The sequence below is a fragment of the Carassius auratus genome, unplaced genomic scaffold (genome assembly GCF_003368295.1).
Source record: "Carassius auratus strain Wakin unplaced genomic scaffold, ASM336829v1 scaf_tig00029765, whole genome shotgun sequence".
NCBI lineage: Eukaryota > Metazoa > Chordata > Actinopteri > Cypriniformes > Cyprinidae > Carassius > Carassius auratus.
The window spans coordinates 24,282-37,582 of record NW_020525792.1 but is presented as its reverse complement, the minus strand read 5'-3'; the positions used below and the strand labels follow the sequence as shown (position 1 = coordinate 37,582).

The 13,301-nt window shown below is 35.2% G+C and overlaps 1 protein-coding gene across 1 annotated transcript in view; it reads right to left on the bottom strand.

Annotated features, from left to right (window-relative positions):
* LOC113079888 (SLAM family member 9-like) overlaps positions 1-5,837 on the bottom strand; it is a 38,073-nt gene extending 32,236 nt beyond the window's left edge. The window contains exons 1-3 of the mRNA XM_026252119.1: positions 5,592-5,837; positions 5,143-5,448; positions 3,447-3,743 (exon numbers count right to left, since the gene is read on the bottom strand). Of these exons, the coding sequence (XP_026107904.1) occupies positions 3,447-3,743; positions 5,143-5,448; positions 5,592-5,664 (676 nt within the window). The 5' untranslated portion in view covers positions 5,665-5,837. The remainder of the gene's footprint in view (positions 1-3,446; positions 3,744-5,142; positions 5,449-5,591) is intronic.
* Between the last annotated feature and the right edge of the window lie 7,464 nt (positions 5,838-13,301).

Below are 13,301 nucleotides of genomic sequence, written 5' to 3'. Positions count from 1 at the left end.
AATGAACCTGAGTAATCTTACCTGATGCGGATATTACAATAGCCGGTATTAACAGTTTACGCGATCTTGCTCTTGATTTTATTATTTGTATTATTTTTTTATTATTATTTATTTGCCGCTAAGCAAATATATGAAACATGCGCGCGGTAAGAGCATCTACGGTAATTCACGTTGGCCAAAACACACAAGGAAACGCGTTGTGAAATAAAATATCACCGGCAATCACAGACATGGTATATTGTGAACCTTATACATTAGCTTCTGATTGTTTCTGCAGTTCTGCAGTGTATGTAGCTACACTGTCTGAGCCAAAGAGGATGCAACAGAATCTGATGAATCTGAAAAGTGTTTTCTTTTTTTTCTTTTTTTTGTTATTCTTATTATTGTTATTATTCTTTTTATTTATTTATTTTATGAAAGGGGGACCCGGCTACACCTTTCCTACCATACACCTGATGGATACTGACTGTAAAATGGCAATCACAGGAGGAGGGCTCAGTGTGGTGACAGAAGATGGAACAAATGTGTGCCAGTGCATCAGCCATGATGAAGCCTTCATAACAGCCTTCTGTGTGTATTCTGCTTTCAACATTGCATATCCACCACACCTGAGAAAGACACTGACTTTCCTTCAGAGGCACATTGTCAACATTAGAAGACGGAGACAAGCACTGTCAGTAACTTTACTCTGAATGATTAGCCTCTTGTACTAGATCCTCATGCCTTGACTGTACCACTGCCCAAAGTGCACACGAAGGACATGAAGGATCCTAAGGAGGATGCAGACCCTGAATTTGGACACAGCTGCAATTTCGCATGTCGTGTGTAACAGAGCTATTGTGAAAACAAGCGCCATGTCTGTAAACTGTCACAGTCTTACATTTTTGAGTTGTACTCTAAAAAACACACAAAATCGCGTATCTGTAAACTGTCGGGGCCGTAGATTTTGGAATCCAACTTGACAAAAACAGAATTACGTACAATAGTTTTAAATTACGCACGAGTATATTAAAATTACACACACATGTTTTGAATTATGTACGATTATTTTTGACAGTGATTTTATTCCATACCTATTGGGTGAAAACTGTTCAAATTAACTGGCATCAGGAATCAATGGGCGTGGCTAATTAGTCTATAAACAAAACGCTGTAAATGACGCGCACTCAACCAAAACAGCATTTCTTACGCCGTCATATGGCAACATGAGCGCCGTAAAAATCTGCGTTTTTCATGCACCCTAAAACTCTAAAGCACTATTCGGACGGGACTAGTTTTCTAAACTACGTTTGAGTTTAGATTCTTGCCACCTGACGTCTGTGATTTTCATGTACCAATTCGGACGGGACTAGTATCTCCGTGTTTATTACAGAGGTGGGAGGGTCTGATTTGTGCATCTGGGCGTCACAGAGATCACGCGCTCTGTTTGCGTGCATTGCATTCATTCAGAATGATTGCCTTAGTATTATTACACAATAAATACTAAATGGCTAGTATAGCAAAACCATGTTAATGTGTGGATCCTTTAGTTTAACTTGTTTTTCTTTTCTTTTCTTTTGTTTTTATTAAATGTAATTAAAACATTATGTAACTGAGTACATAAATGAACCTGAGTAATCTTACCTGATGCGGATATTACAATAGCCGGTATTAACAGTTTACGCGATCTTGCTCTTGATTTTATTATTTGTATTATTTTTTTATTATTATTTATTTGCCGCTAAGCAAATATATGAAACATGCGCGCGGTAAGAGCATCTACGGTAATTCACGTTGGCCAAAACACACAAGGAAACGCGTTGTGAAATAAAATATCACCGGCAATCACAGACATTCGCATTCGGACGGGATTAGTTTTCTCAGAGGATCACTGAGTTTGCTGAAAAACGGTAGGTAATTTGCTCTGGAATTATCACAGAGGTTGTGTGAGAAAAACACAGACGTGGCAGATTCGGACGGGATTAAAATCACCAAGTACGTCTGTGAAACGCAGATTTCTCTAACGACCCCCTGTAAAACTAGTCCCGTCCGAATAGGGCTTAAGTCTTTAAAAGCCCTATTCGGACGGGACTCGTTTTTTCTAAACTACGTTTGAGTTTCTATTCTTAACACCTGACCTGACGTCTGCGATTTTCATGTACCAATTCGGACGGGATTAACATCTCCGTGTTTATTACAGAGGTGGGAGGGTCTGTTTTGTGCATCTGGGCGTCACAGAGATCACGCACTCTGTATGCGTGCATTGCATTCATTCAGAATGATTGCCATTAGTATTATTACCAGGCGGCAAGGAAGTCGACCGGAAGTTGTAGTCGGCCGGGTGCCGTCATCTTGTAGCAGAACTTCACTTGCGTTAGCATTCCCATTGACTCCCATTCATTTTGGCGACACTTTGCCAGCGAATAACTTTACATCTGAGGCGTTTAAAGACTCCTTTTGTCCATTATTTATTTTTAAAGATACACGACAATGTATAAAGGGCTCCATTACCTTCTATGTTACATTATGGCCCTGTAGAAACAGTTTTTGTAAAAATAGGCTAACGATTGCGTCATAACCGTACAGACAGGAGGAGAAACGCAGATTTCTCTAACGACCCCCTGTAAAACTAGTCCCATCCGAATAGGGCTATTGACCTATTTTCGCATGTTGTTTATGCTGTTTGTAATTACAATGGCGTATTTTGCGGTGTAAATACTGTTTAAAACGCTGTATTTGAAATTATATTTATTTTAGTGTTTTTTTCTTTTTTTCTTACTTAATTTATTAATTAATAACTTATTTTGTTGCTGAGACAGCATCTTTAATTTCAGTTAAAGTTTTTCATCTAAAAATGTAATGACATTTTTATTTAAAATTTTATTTTATCTTAGCATTTGAAAAGTTTCAGTTAACAATACCCACACTGACATGTTATTATATTACGTCACCCACATTTTTACTCTCTTCTGTTAAAAAAAAAAAAAAACGGTTTTCTTATATTTTATTTATTTGAGTGACTAACAACAAATCGAAATACGAACAAAAAGTAAAAAGAGAACTGACAAACTGTTTGATTTGATCATTATTAGCCTATTATTGTTGTTGTTGTTATTGTTTTGTTTTTGTTTTTTGTTTTTTTGTTTTTTGAAAAATTGAAAAAATGAAATTAAGCTAGACTATTTTTTTGGTGGGTAAAAACAAATAAACTTAGACTATGCTTTAATATTTCTTTCACATGCATGGGCCGCATTAGGCCTATTTTAGTCTGATTATGATATAGCCTATTGTTGATTTTACATTGCTATCTTTACCTGAATCGAGCCACACGTTGCATCTAATCTTCTTTCTTTCCTATCAATATAGTTACCTGGTGCCTTTGTCTAGTGCTATTTTACTGATACCCTACCATTTATAGCAAGAATATGAAGAGGACAACAGGAATAACATGGTTATTCTCTACTCACCATAAACCGTGACATTGAATATCTTGATTGATTCCTTAAACCCAATAATGGTCTTTAGTTGATAAAGTCCAGAGTCTGTGGTTCTGGTGTTTGTGATGGTCAGAGATCCAGTCTGATGATCCAGCTTCAGTCTGTCTTTGAATGTGTTTTCATCATAATATTCTGAATTGGGCACAATCACTCTAGCGATGCGAGTGCCTTCAAACCTCCACTCGATCTCATCATTTCTCTGTATGTTAGTAAGATTAGGGTTTAGAGTGAGAGAATCTCCCACTGTCACTGGCAACTTCTCTACATCTGTGTGACCAAACCAGGAAGAATAAGTTTAATAACAGTTAATAAAAAATAAAAAATAAATTAACATTACATTTTCACTCTGTGATAGAAGTTCAGACATAACACATGCAAATTACAATGACAACTCATTACAAACTAAATAAGTAATGTGCATCATCACAAAAAGCTTTCGATAAAATTATATACAGATTGAAAAAATATCTATAATATGAGGTTTACAAAGAAGCTTTTCAGTCAGTGAAAATGAAAATCTAACTCTGTGCAACACCATTCATATAAAAAAGTCTGTCTGTATGTCAGGGGTCACCAATCTTGTTCCTGAAGGGCCAGTGTCCTGCAGAGTTTAGCTCAAAACCTAATCAAACACACCAGAACTATATCATCAAAGTCTATGATTAGCTAGGTATACTTGAAACTTCAAGGCAGGTGTGTTGAAAGTAGTTGGAGCTAAACTCTGCCTGGCACCAGCCCTCCAGGACTGAGTCTAGTGACCCCTGGTGTATGTGAAACACCTCACATTACGACTAGTCACATGACATGAAAAGTAATATTTTTGAAATCATTGTAATAAACCTCATATTATGGTAACACTAGTCTATATTGACTATAGTTATCATTGCAATAATAATAAAAATCTTTAAACGGTGCAAGATTTTCCTAAATCCTAAAACTGTACCAGTTTTATTTTAAAAACAATAGCTGTAGTAAGTGTGGCATATAAACTATGGACATTTTTATGGTGTTTGTCAGGGAACTTTTCTAAAGTTTGTGTTATTGTGTGAGGCATTGTTCAGATATTTTGAGTTAGTTTCTGAGGAGAGTCATTTTACTGACAGAACATTTCTCACTTTAAGGGATAATGTACAACTACTTCCTTCTGAAAACTTTGACTGTCATTTCCAGCTGAACAAACCTGATTCCTGTCTTTTCGACTTTGGACCACAGTATGCTAGTCTTCTGAAGTAGATATAGGGGTGTAACGGTAATAAACATATTCGGTACGTGTCTTTCGGTTAGGTTCGGTACGAATGAGTTCCGAACAAATAGGTTTAACCACTGTACACGTGGAACTTTAAAGGGGAATATACAGCTTTATATAACCTATTGTTACTTTTGATTAAATTCTGTCCATTTTATCGTGAAATTACAACAATTCAAACGGAGCGTGAGTGAGCGCGATATCACCCCTTCCTATTTTATCTTAACTTTACGTTACTTTACTTCATTGTCCACAAGTGAAAATGTGTCTTTGGCTCCACAACATATTATAACAAAACCAAGTAATAATAATAAATAAAATAAAATACAGTACAATCAACATTTCACTTAGCATGAACATAAACACATTAGGCTATGAACATATAAATGAAAGCTCAAATTACACTTATTCTCTACTCACCATAAACCTTGACATTGAATCTCTTGATTGATTCCTTAAACCCTATAATGGTCTTTAGTTGGTAAAGTCCAGAGTCTGTGGTTCTGGTGTTTGTGATGGTCAGAGATCCAGTCTGATTATCCAGCTTCAGTCTGTCTTTGAATGTGTTTTCATCATAATATTCTGAATTGGGCACAATCACTCTAGCGATGCGAGTGCCTTCAAACCTCCACTCGATCTCATCATTTCTCTGTATGTTAGAAACAGAGAGATTATGGTGTAGCGTGAGAGAATCTCCCTTCATCACTGCCAATAACTTATCTGCATCTGCATCACCAAACACACGAGAAGAACGAGATCAGAAACAGCTAACTTAACTGAAATCCCTTTAAACATTTTTCAACAGTATATTACTCTGTAGCTATTAGAAGTGAAAAAATAAATAAAATAAAAACGTGTTTATAACTTACCAGTCAGAGATAAAAAACAAAATAAAGAGAACAAGATAAATGTGCAAAAAAGCATCTCTTTTTGAGGTAACATCACTCTACAACCTTAAAAAAATATTTGTACCCAAACTTCGCAGTTTAGTTTCGTTTACGACATTCCACTCACAATAAACGGCGAGAACTCATAATAGTATTGTAAATAGTTTACAATATAGCATTACTGTAAAATGAAGAAAGCAAATTAATGTAGAATACATGAGTCCACATGAGACATGGCGATCGGCTAATATAGAGAAGCACCCGGCTGCAGCCTGCATATGCACGTGCAGCCCCGCCCCATAACTAATCTGATTGGTTCGATCGTCTTTCATAGACATACATGATAATAAATGTGTTGTTGTAGAACAGAGTGTTGATTAAAAAGCTAAAAATGCTGTGCAGTTTTATAAAGTCTTCATTATAATGCACAGAAGAAAAAAAAATTAGCCTCCCTGCTTAAAAAAAAAAAACAAAACAAAAAAAAAAAACAGCTAAAACCAGCCTAAGCTGAAAAATACAGGTAAATTCGTTCCGGCAATTTACCGGTATGAGAAGTTGTAACATTACCAGTAAATTGCAGGAATTCTGCTGTGTGTGAACGCAGAAGGAAAATTACTGGTATGAGCACACAAGTTCAGAACGCGGTGATAAGACATCTACTCTGGGCCAATCATAACAATGTCCCTGCTTCTGCTTGTGTGAGTTCTTTAAAATAAAATTCTTCTTATCTAATAAAGTTGTCGAAGTCTCTATTAAAATTATACATAATTGTTATCCAATAAATTATAAACTTGCTAAATTTAACAATAGTATTTCACCCAATTGCTCCTTTTGCCTTCAGTATGAAGAAACGATCAATCACTTGTTTTGGGACTGTACTTACTGTAAAGTCTTCTGGATTGATTTTTCCAACTTTGTTAAGAAATATTTATATCCAAACTTTTGTATAACCCCCAAAATTGTGTTTTTTGGCTGCTCTTTGAATTTAGACCCTTCTCACTGTAAATTTATTATTACTTTGTTGCTTTATTGTGCCAAATTTTACATTCACAAGTGTAAATTTTCAAAGAAAACTCCCTACTTTTTTATTTTCAGGAAAGATTTTGATATGTAAATTCCTTAAGAAGCTCTAATAATTCTATTGCATGTAAGACTCTTTCATGGTGTAAGTCTTATAAGCTAACATAGTCTGCTTTTGGAGTATTATTTGTAACCCTCATTGTCTCTTGTTCTTACTTTGTCTTTGTAATTGTATTTGTTGTTGTTCTATTGCATAATAAAAATAAAAAAAAACAATGTCCCTGCTTACACACTACGTAACAGTTACGTAACGTACTGGTAATTTTTGGTAATTCCATGACTTACCAATTGACAACGTAACTACGACGTCGCATGCCCGTAATTTTATTACCATCACATTACCAACCCACAACGTCGTCAGTACGTCCTTCCAACGTGACCAGATAACCAAGAACGTCCCAGATAGGTCCTCTATTGGTAATATATTGGTAACTTCATGACTTACTGGCAACGTAACTACAACGTCGTATGCACGTAATATCATTACCATATATATTTTTACGTTCTTTATATGCTCTCTGAGTATAGAGCTATTTAAAAAGTGTAATTAAACTTCAGACACAAGATTAAACGTTCCTTAAAGATAAAATATGTTTCTTTTCACCAAGTCAGAATATGGACATGCTTTTAATATATAGTGACGTGACATACAGGCGCGCGCTTCCACAACTGACGCACCGCGCGCACAGAAGTGACAAGAAAAGAGTTGTGAAACTTTCTATCTCGTAAGGAGTTATGAACGTGAAATAATGACAGAGACTGGCTACACCATCTCATCTGCAGCAGAGACTGTTGTATCAGCAGGACAGCGCGTTTGTTTGAGGCACTTTTCACTTTAACTGTGTCTGACAGGAGAATTAGCTTTCTGAGGTTAGTTTTACAATTTATAATAATTAAGTAGGTGGATAAAATGTATAAAACAAAGTAAAAACAAAAGTCTAACGTCGCTAAAACCTTTTTTTATTATTTTATTGTCTTTATTGGCCTTCTAGCCATTGAGTTACCATGGCAACCGCGTACACATCAGCTGCTGGAGAGGAGAGGACTCGTGTGACATTTTCTGTTTCTCGTCAGTTATACCAAAGAAAAGGCCAACAACTGCGACAGATTTGTTAAGTAACACGTTAATATCATCCACAGTCTACTTTAAGTACTTTTTGTTAATATTTATACCTCTGTGATTATGGTATTTTTCCTGAAATGTCAATCTATCAAGTATTACGCTAGCATAGAAACATAATTAACGTTATAGCATATTAGATTTGAGCTCTTATTAATGAAAGTTTGGCCTTTTAATTACATCTTATGCGTAAAGGATAGGTTTTGATTGCTTTGTAAATGTTTTTGATGGTAATTTGTCAATAGATACACTTTAAAACCCGACAAGTTAACTTAACTCAAACCGTTTGAGTAAACAGATTGCCTTGATTTAAGCCATGTAAGTTTTAAAACTTTGCATTCAAGTAATTAAGTGATTAACTAAGTGCTGATTGAGAATTAGTGATGAACAGCTGCTGTTAACAAACAGAATCACTGAAGAAAAGAGAAACACAAGAACTACTACAACTGACTTTAGACACAGACTTAGATGAAATCAACTGAAATAAAATACATGAAATCTCTCAAGATCTGATTAAACAACCCACAAACAGCATCACCAGCTCCACTTATTAATAACCAGACTGACTTTATTTCTGTCAGACGTCTACAGAAGATCTTATTGAGAATGAACTAAGGTTTAGATGTTGATTTATTGTTTCATTTGAAGTAACCATGTTAGAGATCAGTGTTTGCTTTAGTTGTGCTCTTGACCCTTGATTTCTGTCTTAGTCTTTTCTCTGGCTGTTATAACCATGTGTTTCTAAAACACATTTGTTGTAACTCAATAGCCCAGAAGAAATGCCATCAGGTGTTAACCTGTACCTAGGTGTAGGTTGTTATACTGTTATACGCTGGGGTTAACGCCAACACGCTGCGGCAGACAGAGACATTGAAGAGGGACTTAAGGAGCCTGATCAAGACGGTGCGCCGCATATCGCTTGCATGATGATCATCGTGTCAGGACCTAGTAAGCCAATTCTCAAATAACTGTTATGATGACTTTTGTTCTACACGCTCAAATAGAAGTACTACTACAATAAAGATTGTGTTTGTTCCAGTGTTAATTTTGACAGGCATTTTTGATTTAGCTAAACTCCACCAAACTACTGTTATAAGCATGAGCCCCGTCAGACTGGTTGTGGCGGAGGTGTTGCAACAATATATAGTGATATTCTCAATGTTACCCAGAAAACAGGATACAGGTTTAACTCATTTGAAATACTTCTGCTAAATATTACACTGTCAGACATGCAAAAAAAATCTAATGTATCTCTTGCTCTGGCTACTAGGGGTGTGACGAGACACTTATCCCACAAGACGAGACGAGACACGAGACTGGGTTCATGAGAGCAAGACAAGATTTTTTTTTTTTTTAAGAAATCCTCAATGATAGAATAAATATTTCATTTTTCTCCACTCCTTTTTCGTAGTACATACATTTTCACATCAACTTATTAAACGTAAAAAAAAAAAAAAACATATTTAGGGCCGTAATTTTTTTCTCAGCATATTATTTTTTTATTATTATTGTTAACAAATTCTGTATTTTAGCATGTCTAACTATTTGAATGCATAACACAACTTAATTTATTCAATTTATTTTTTCTTAAAGGTAGCCTTAGATATAGATATCATACCTCAAAGTGTAGTTACTGACCACTTCCTTTTATCGTGCATGCTGCATATTACTGATATTAACTATATTTCCAAAATGAGCATTATGAATCTAAGAGCCTTACATTACATTTATAACACTCATTGTTAATGTTTGAATTGTATTTCAGGGCAGTTTGTGAAGACAGATAATCAAGAGAAGTCAGTTCCAGATCCACCCTCCACACCAGACCTCTCTCTCACGAGGATTGCTGTCTACAAGCATATTGTGTTCTTCAGCTCTTCAGACTTCGGTGGATGCAGATATTACTCAGGGACATGAACACTAGAATATTGCAAGAATAGAGAAAATAAGAATTACTTACGATTTTAGAATGTAATGTTAATTGCTTAAATAGATATATATTTAGATATATTTTTGTGGCAGTGTGAACTGGCCATAATGCTGTATGATAGGTGTGAGATTCATTAAACTTGATTTGCTATAATACATCTGTTCATAAGCTATTGCATATTATTTTCAATGAATTATTTGTAGTGGTTTGGTTAAGGGTGTGATTAGCTGATGTATTATTGTGGGAGCTTGTGATTAGTTGATGAATGTGTGCATTGTTAATGATAATATTTAAATGCAATGTACTGAGTGCCTACTAAGACTTGCATGTTGTGCATAATGTTTTGTCCCTGGATGCTTACAGAAGGGTATAGATATTTAAATATATGGAAATGTATTTATTATTAATATATCTCAATCTATGTGCTTCTGTATGGGCTGAATGCTTTCATTCATATTTCGCTGTATATCCTGTTTTTATTAACAATCTGGGTGTATTACTGTTCATATTTGCTTGTTAATAAATTAACTGAATTCATTTCGAGTATGTATTCATCATTCACAGCTGCTGAAACATCCTTTAAATTAGTTTGGGCATATGAGGACATAAATTAGGTTCAAGTGCTGCATGTCCGCCCATAGAATAATTATAAAAAAAATTACCAACTGATTACCAGCACACGACCACCGATCCGCGACGTTGCCACGACGTCGCAGTTACTTACTGGCAACGTCACAAAGTTACGTTGTGGCGACGTATACGCACCTTTCACTTTTCCACGTCGCCACAACGAAACTTTGGTCACCAGATTACGTCGCAGTTACGTAACAGTTACGTAATGTTGTTAGCAGGGGTGATGCATTCAGGCACTGTTTAAGAGAATAAATGTCATCCAACTGAAGCGACAGTGAAATTAAAGTGCTTCTTCTTATCCGGGCAGATGAAGAAATGTGTCGTCATCTGAGAGGAACTGTTAGAGATGCAATAACTTCTACTTGCAATGCAATTCACAGGACAAAGTCTGGTAATCAATAAACTGAAAACATTGTGTCTTAACTCTTTCCCCGCTAGCATTTTCTTAAAAAGTTGCCAGCCACCGCCAGGGTTTATGACGATTTTCGCTAAACTTAATAGAAACAGAATATTTTCTTCTATGAATATGAACATGTAAAAATAAAGATCTCGAGCCTCTGCTTTTAAACAAAAAATAAAACTATTTTATTTTATCTTCATTTATATATATATATATATATATATATATATATATATATATATATATATATATATTGCCACCTGAACATAGATTCTGGACAAAAAGCTGAGAAAAAGGAATTTTTATCAAACAAGTGCATTTTCAAGCAGAATACATTCAGATGTCGTTTTCATCATATATAAAACCTTCCAAAATATATTACAATTAAACATAAATCTAAAATATATTAAATTTAGGCACTGTAATTTGTTTTTGAGTGGTAAACAGAGTAACATTTCCCAGGATGTAAGGGGACGCCACAACTTTTGCAGTAGAATGAGGTCTCTTTCCGCAACCCCTTACGTACACAAACTCTGCATCCTCTGGTTGGGCGTTGCTTTTTGGGAGTGGACAGGATTGGAACAAGTTCATGAACAGCAAAACCGACATTCACCCTGTTTTCTGGTCAGTGTTGTATGGTGCTCTTGGAGCAGGGCCGGCCCGAGGCATAAGCGAACAGGAGGAGGAATAAGCCCCCCCAATAATTTTTTTTTTTTACAATTAAATAACTTAAACAAGTGATATAAATGAACGAATGTATGAATAATGAACGAATAAATTAACAATTAAAGACAAAAAAAATCTTATTTACCGACAACTGCTGCTGTGTCTGCTAGCGTTTGAGTCATGCATTGACAATTCGCGCCGGCGGAATTTTTTTATTTTTTATTTTTTTTTCAGGTTCCCTTACGAAAATTACCCATGGTTTTATCAATAACACCACAAATCATCATTCTTATAGCCATGGCAACTGCAAATTAACCATGGTTTTGTTACTTTAAATAATAATTTACAAAGAAGAATTAATATACTGTAATATTTTTGTTGTTGTTGTTGCTATAAAAACAGACCTAAGCCATCAATAGCCTTTAAAAGGACTTAAAATGCATTATATAAAAAAAAACTATGAGGCAATAATGATTGGTTAATAATAACACTGTTAAAATACATATTGTAGGGACATACAAAATAAACAATTTATGTACATGTTATTACAAATGCCTGCACAGGGAGCCAAATGCTATGTACTTGCTGCTGTTACATTTTTGCTATAGATGACAAAGCCTATATAACCCTTACAAAAATAAACCATGGTTTTATCATAGTAAAACTGCTTAATTTCCTGATTAATGATATCTAAGGCGAGACACTGCAGGTGAATAGGGAAAAAAAAATAACTAATAGATATCACCTTACTTACCAAGTTAATTGATTACATTGATAATGGCAAACATTTTTTGTATTACCAGTTTTCTAAAATGTTATATTTAAATATGCAAATTAGGCATTATTTAATGAAATATGCGTTAATTTGCATACATTTCTAGTACAAAAATCTGAACACAGGATGAAGTCAGTTTCAAAATTCTGGTTTAATTTTTTTGACATATTAGAGTCAAATGTTTTTACAGAAGGAATTCTGGGTATCTCTTTTTGTCACTCCATAATTCAGAAAATACTTGGAACAGCTAGAAAACAATATATTTTCACAATTTTTGGGGGAATAAAATGTTGTATATAATAAAAAAAATTATATATGAACAAATCCCTCTGTAAAAACCTTCAGAATATAGACAGGAATACAAATGTAAAGTTAAGTGTGTGTAAGTGCCACTGAAGTGGAGATATATGGCTCAGAGTTGGAGAAAAAACTCATTTTGAGAAAACGGCCTTTAAAAATATGTATTGTAATTGAAATCTATTGACACAAATAGATAAAGTGCTATAAAAGAAACACTTAACATTGTCTTTTGGATGTTTTCTTTCCATAAGTCTGAAAAAACACTTTATGAAAAGCCAAAAAGCCAAAAATCTAAATATTGACAGGTGCATGAAAAAACACTGTTTTTGCCAGCAGTGTCTCCCCGGACGCAGCCGATGTAATTCTACGGAAAGTGTGGCCTGGTCCAACATGGCGGCGGCGTCGCTAGTGGAGGTGACGTATTTCCACTCTTGAGTGGAGCTCCACTCGCCCAGTCTGCAGCCAGAACCTCTTGCCTTTTTCTCACTGGTATCATTCATAAGCCGGAACTTGAAATGTACTGGTGTACAGATGACATGTTATAGCTACCCCCTACTTCAACAAGGTCATGCCTCGCAACAGGTTTGAATTCATATTGATTTCTTCACTTCAGTGATAATACAACAAGGCAGACAATTTTACTGACAGGCTGTACAAAATCTGCCCTGTCTTGGATCACAAGGATTGGGGAAACAACTAATCATGCGTCACAAAGAAAATGTTGTGGTCTTGGCATGGAGAGACAAACAAACAGTGAAAATGGTTACAACATTCCATCAGAACAACAT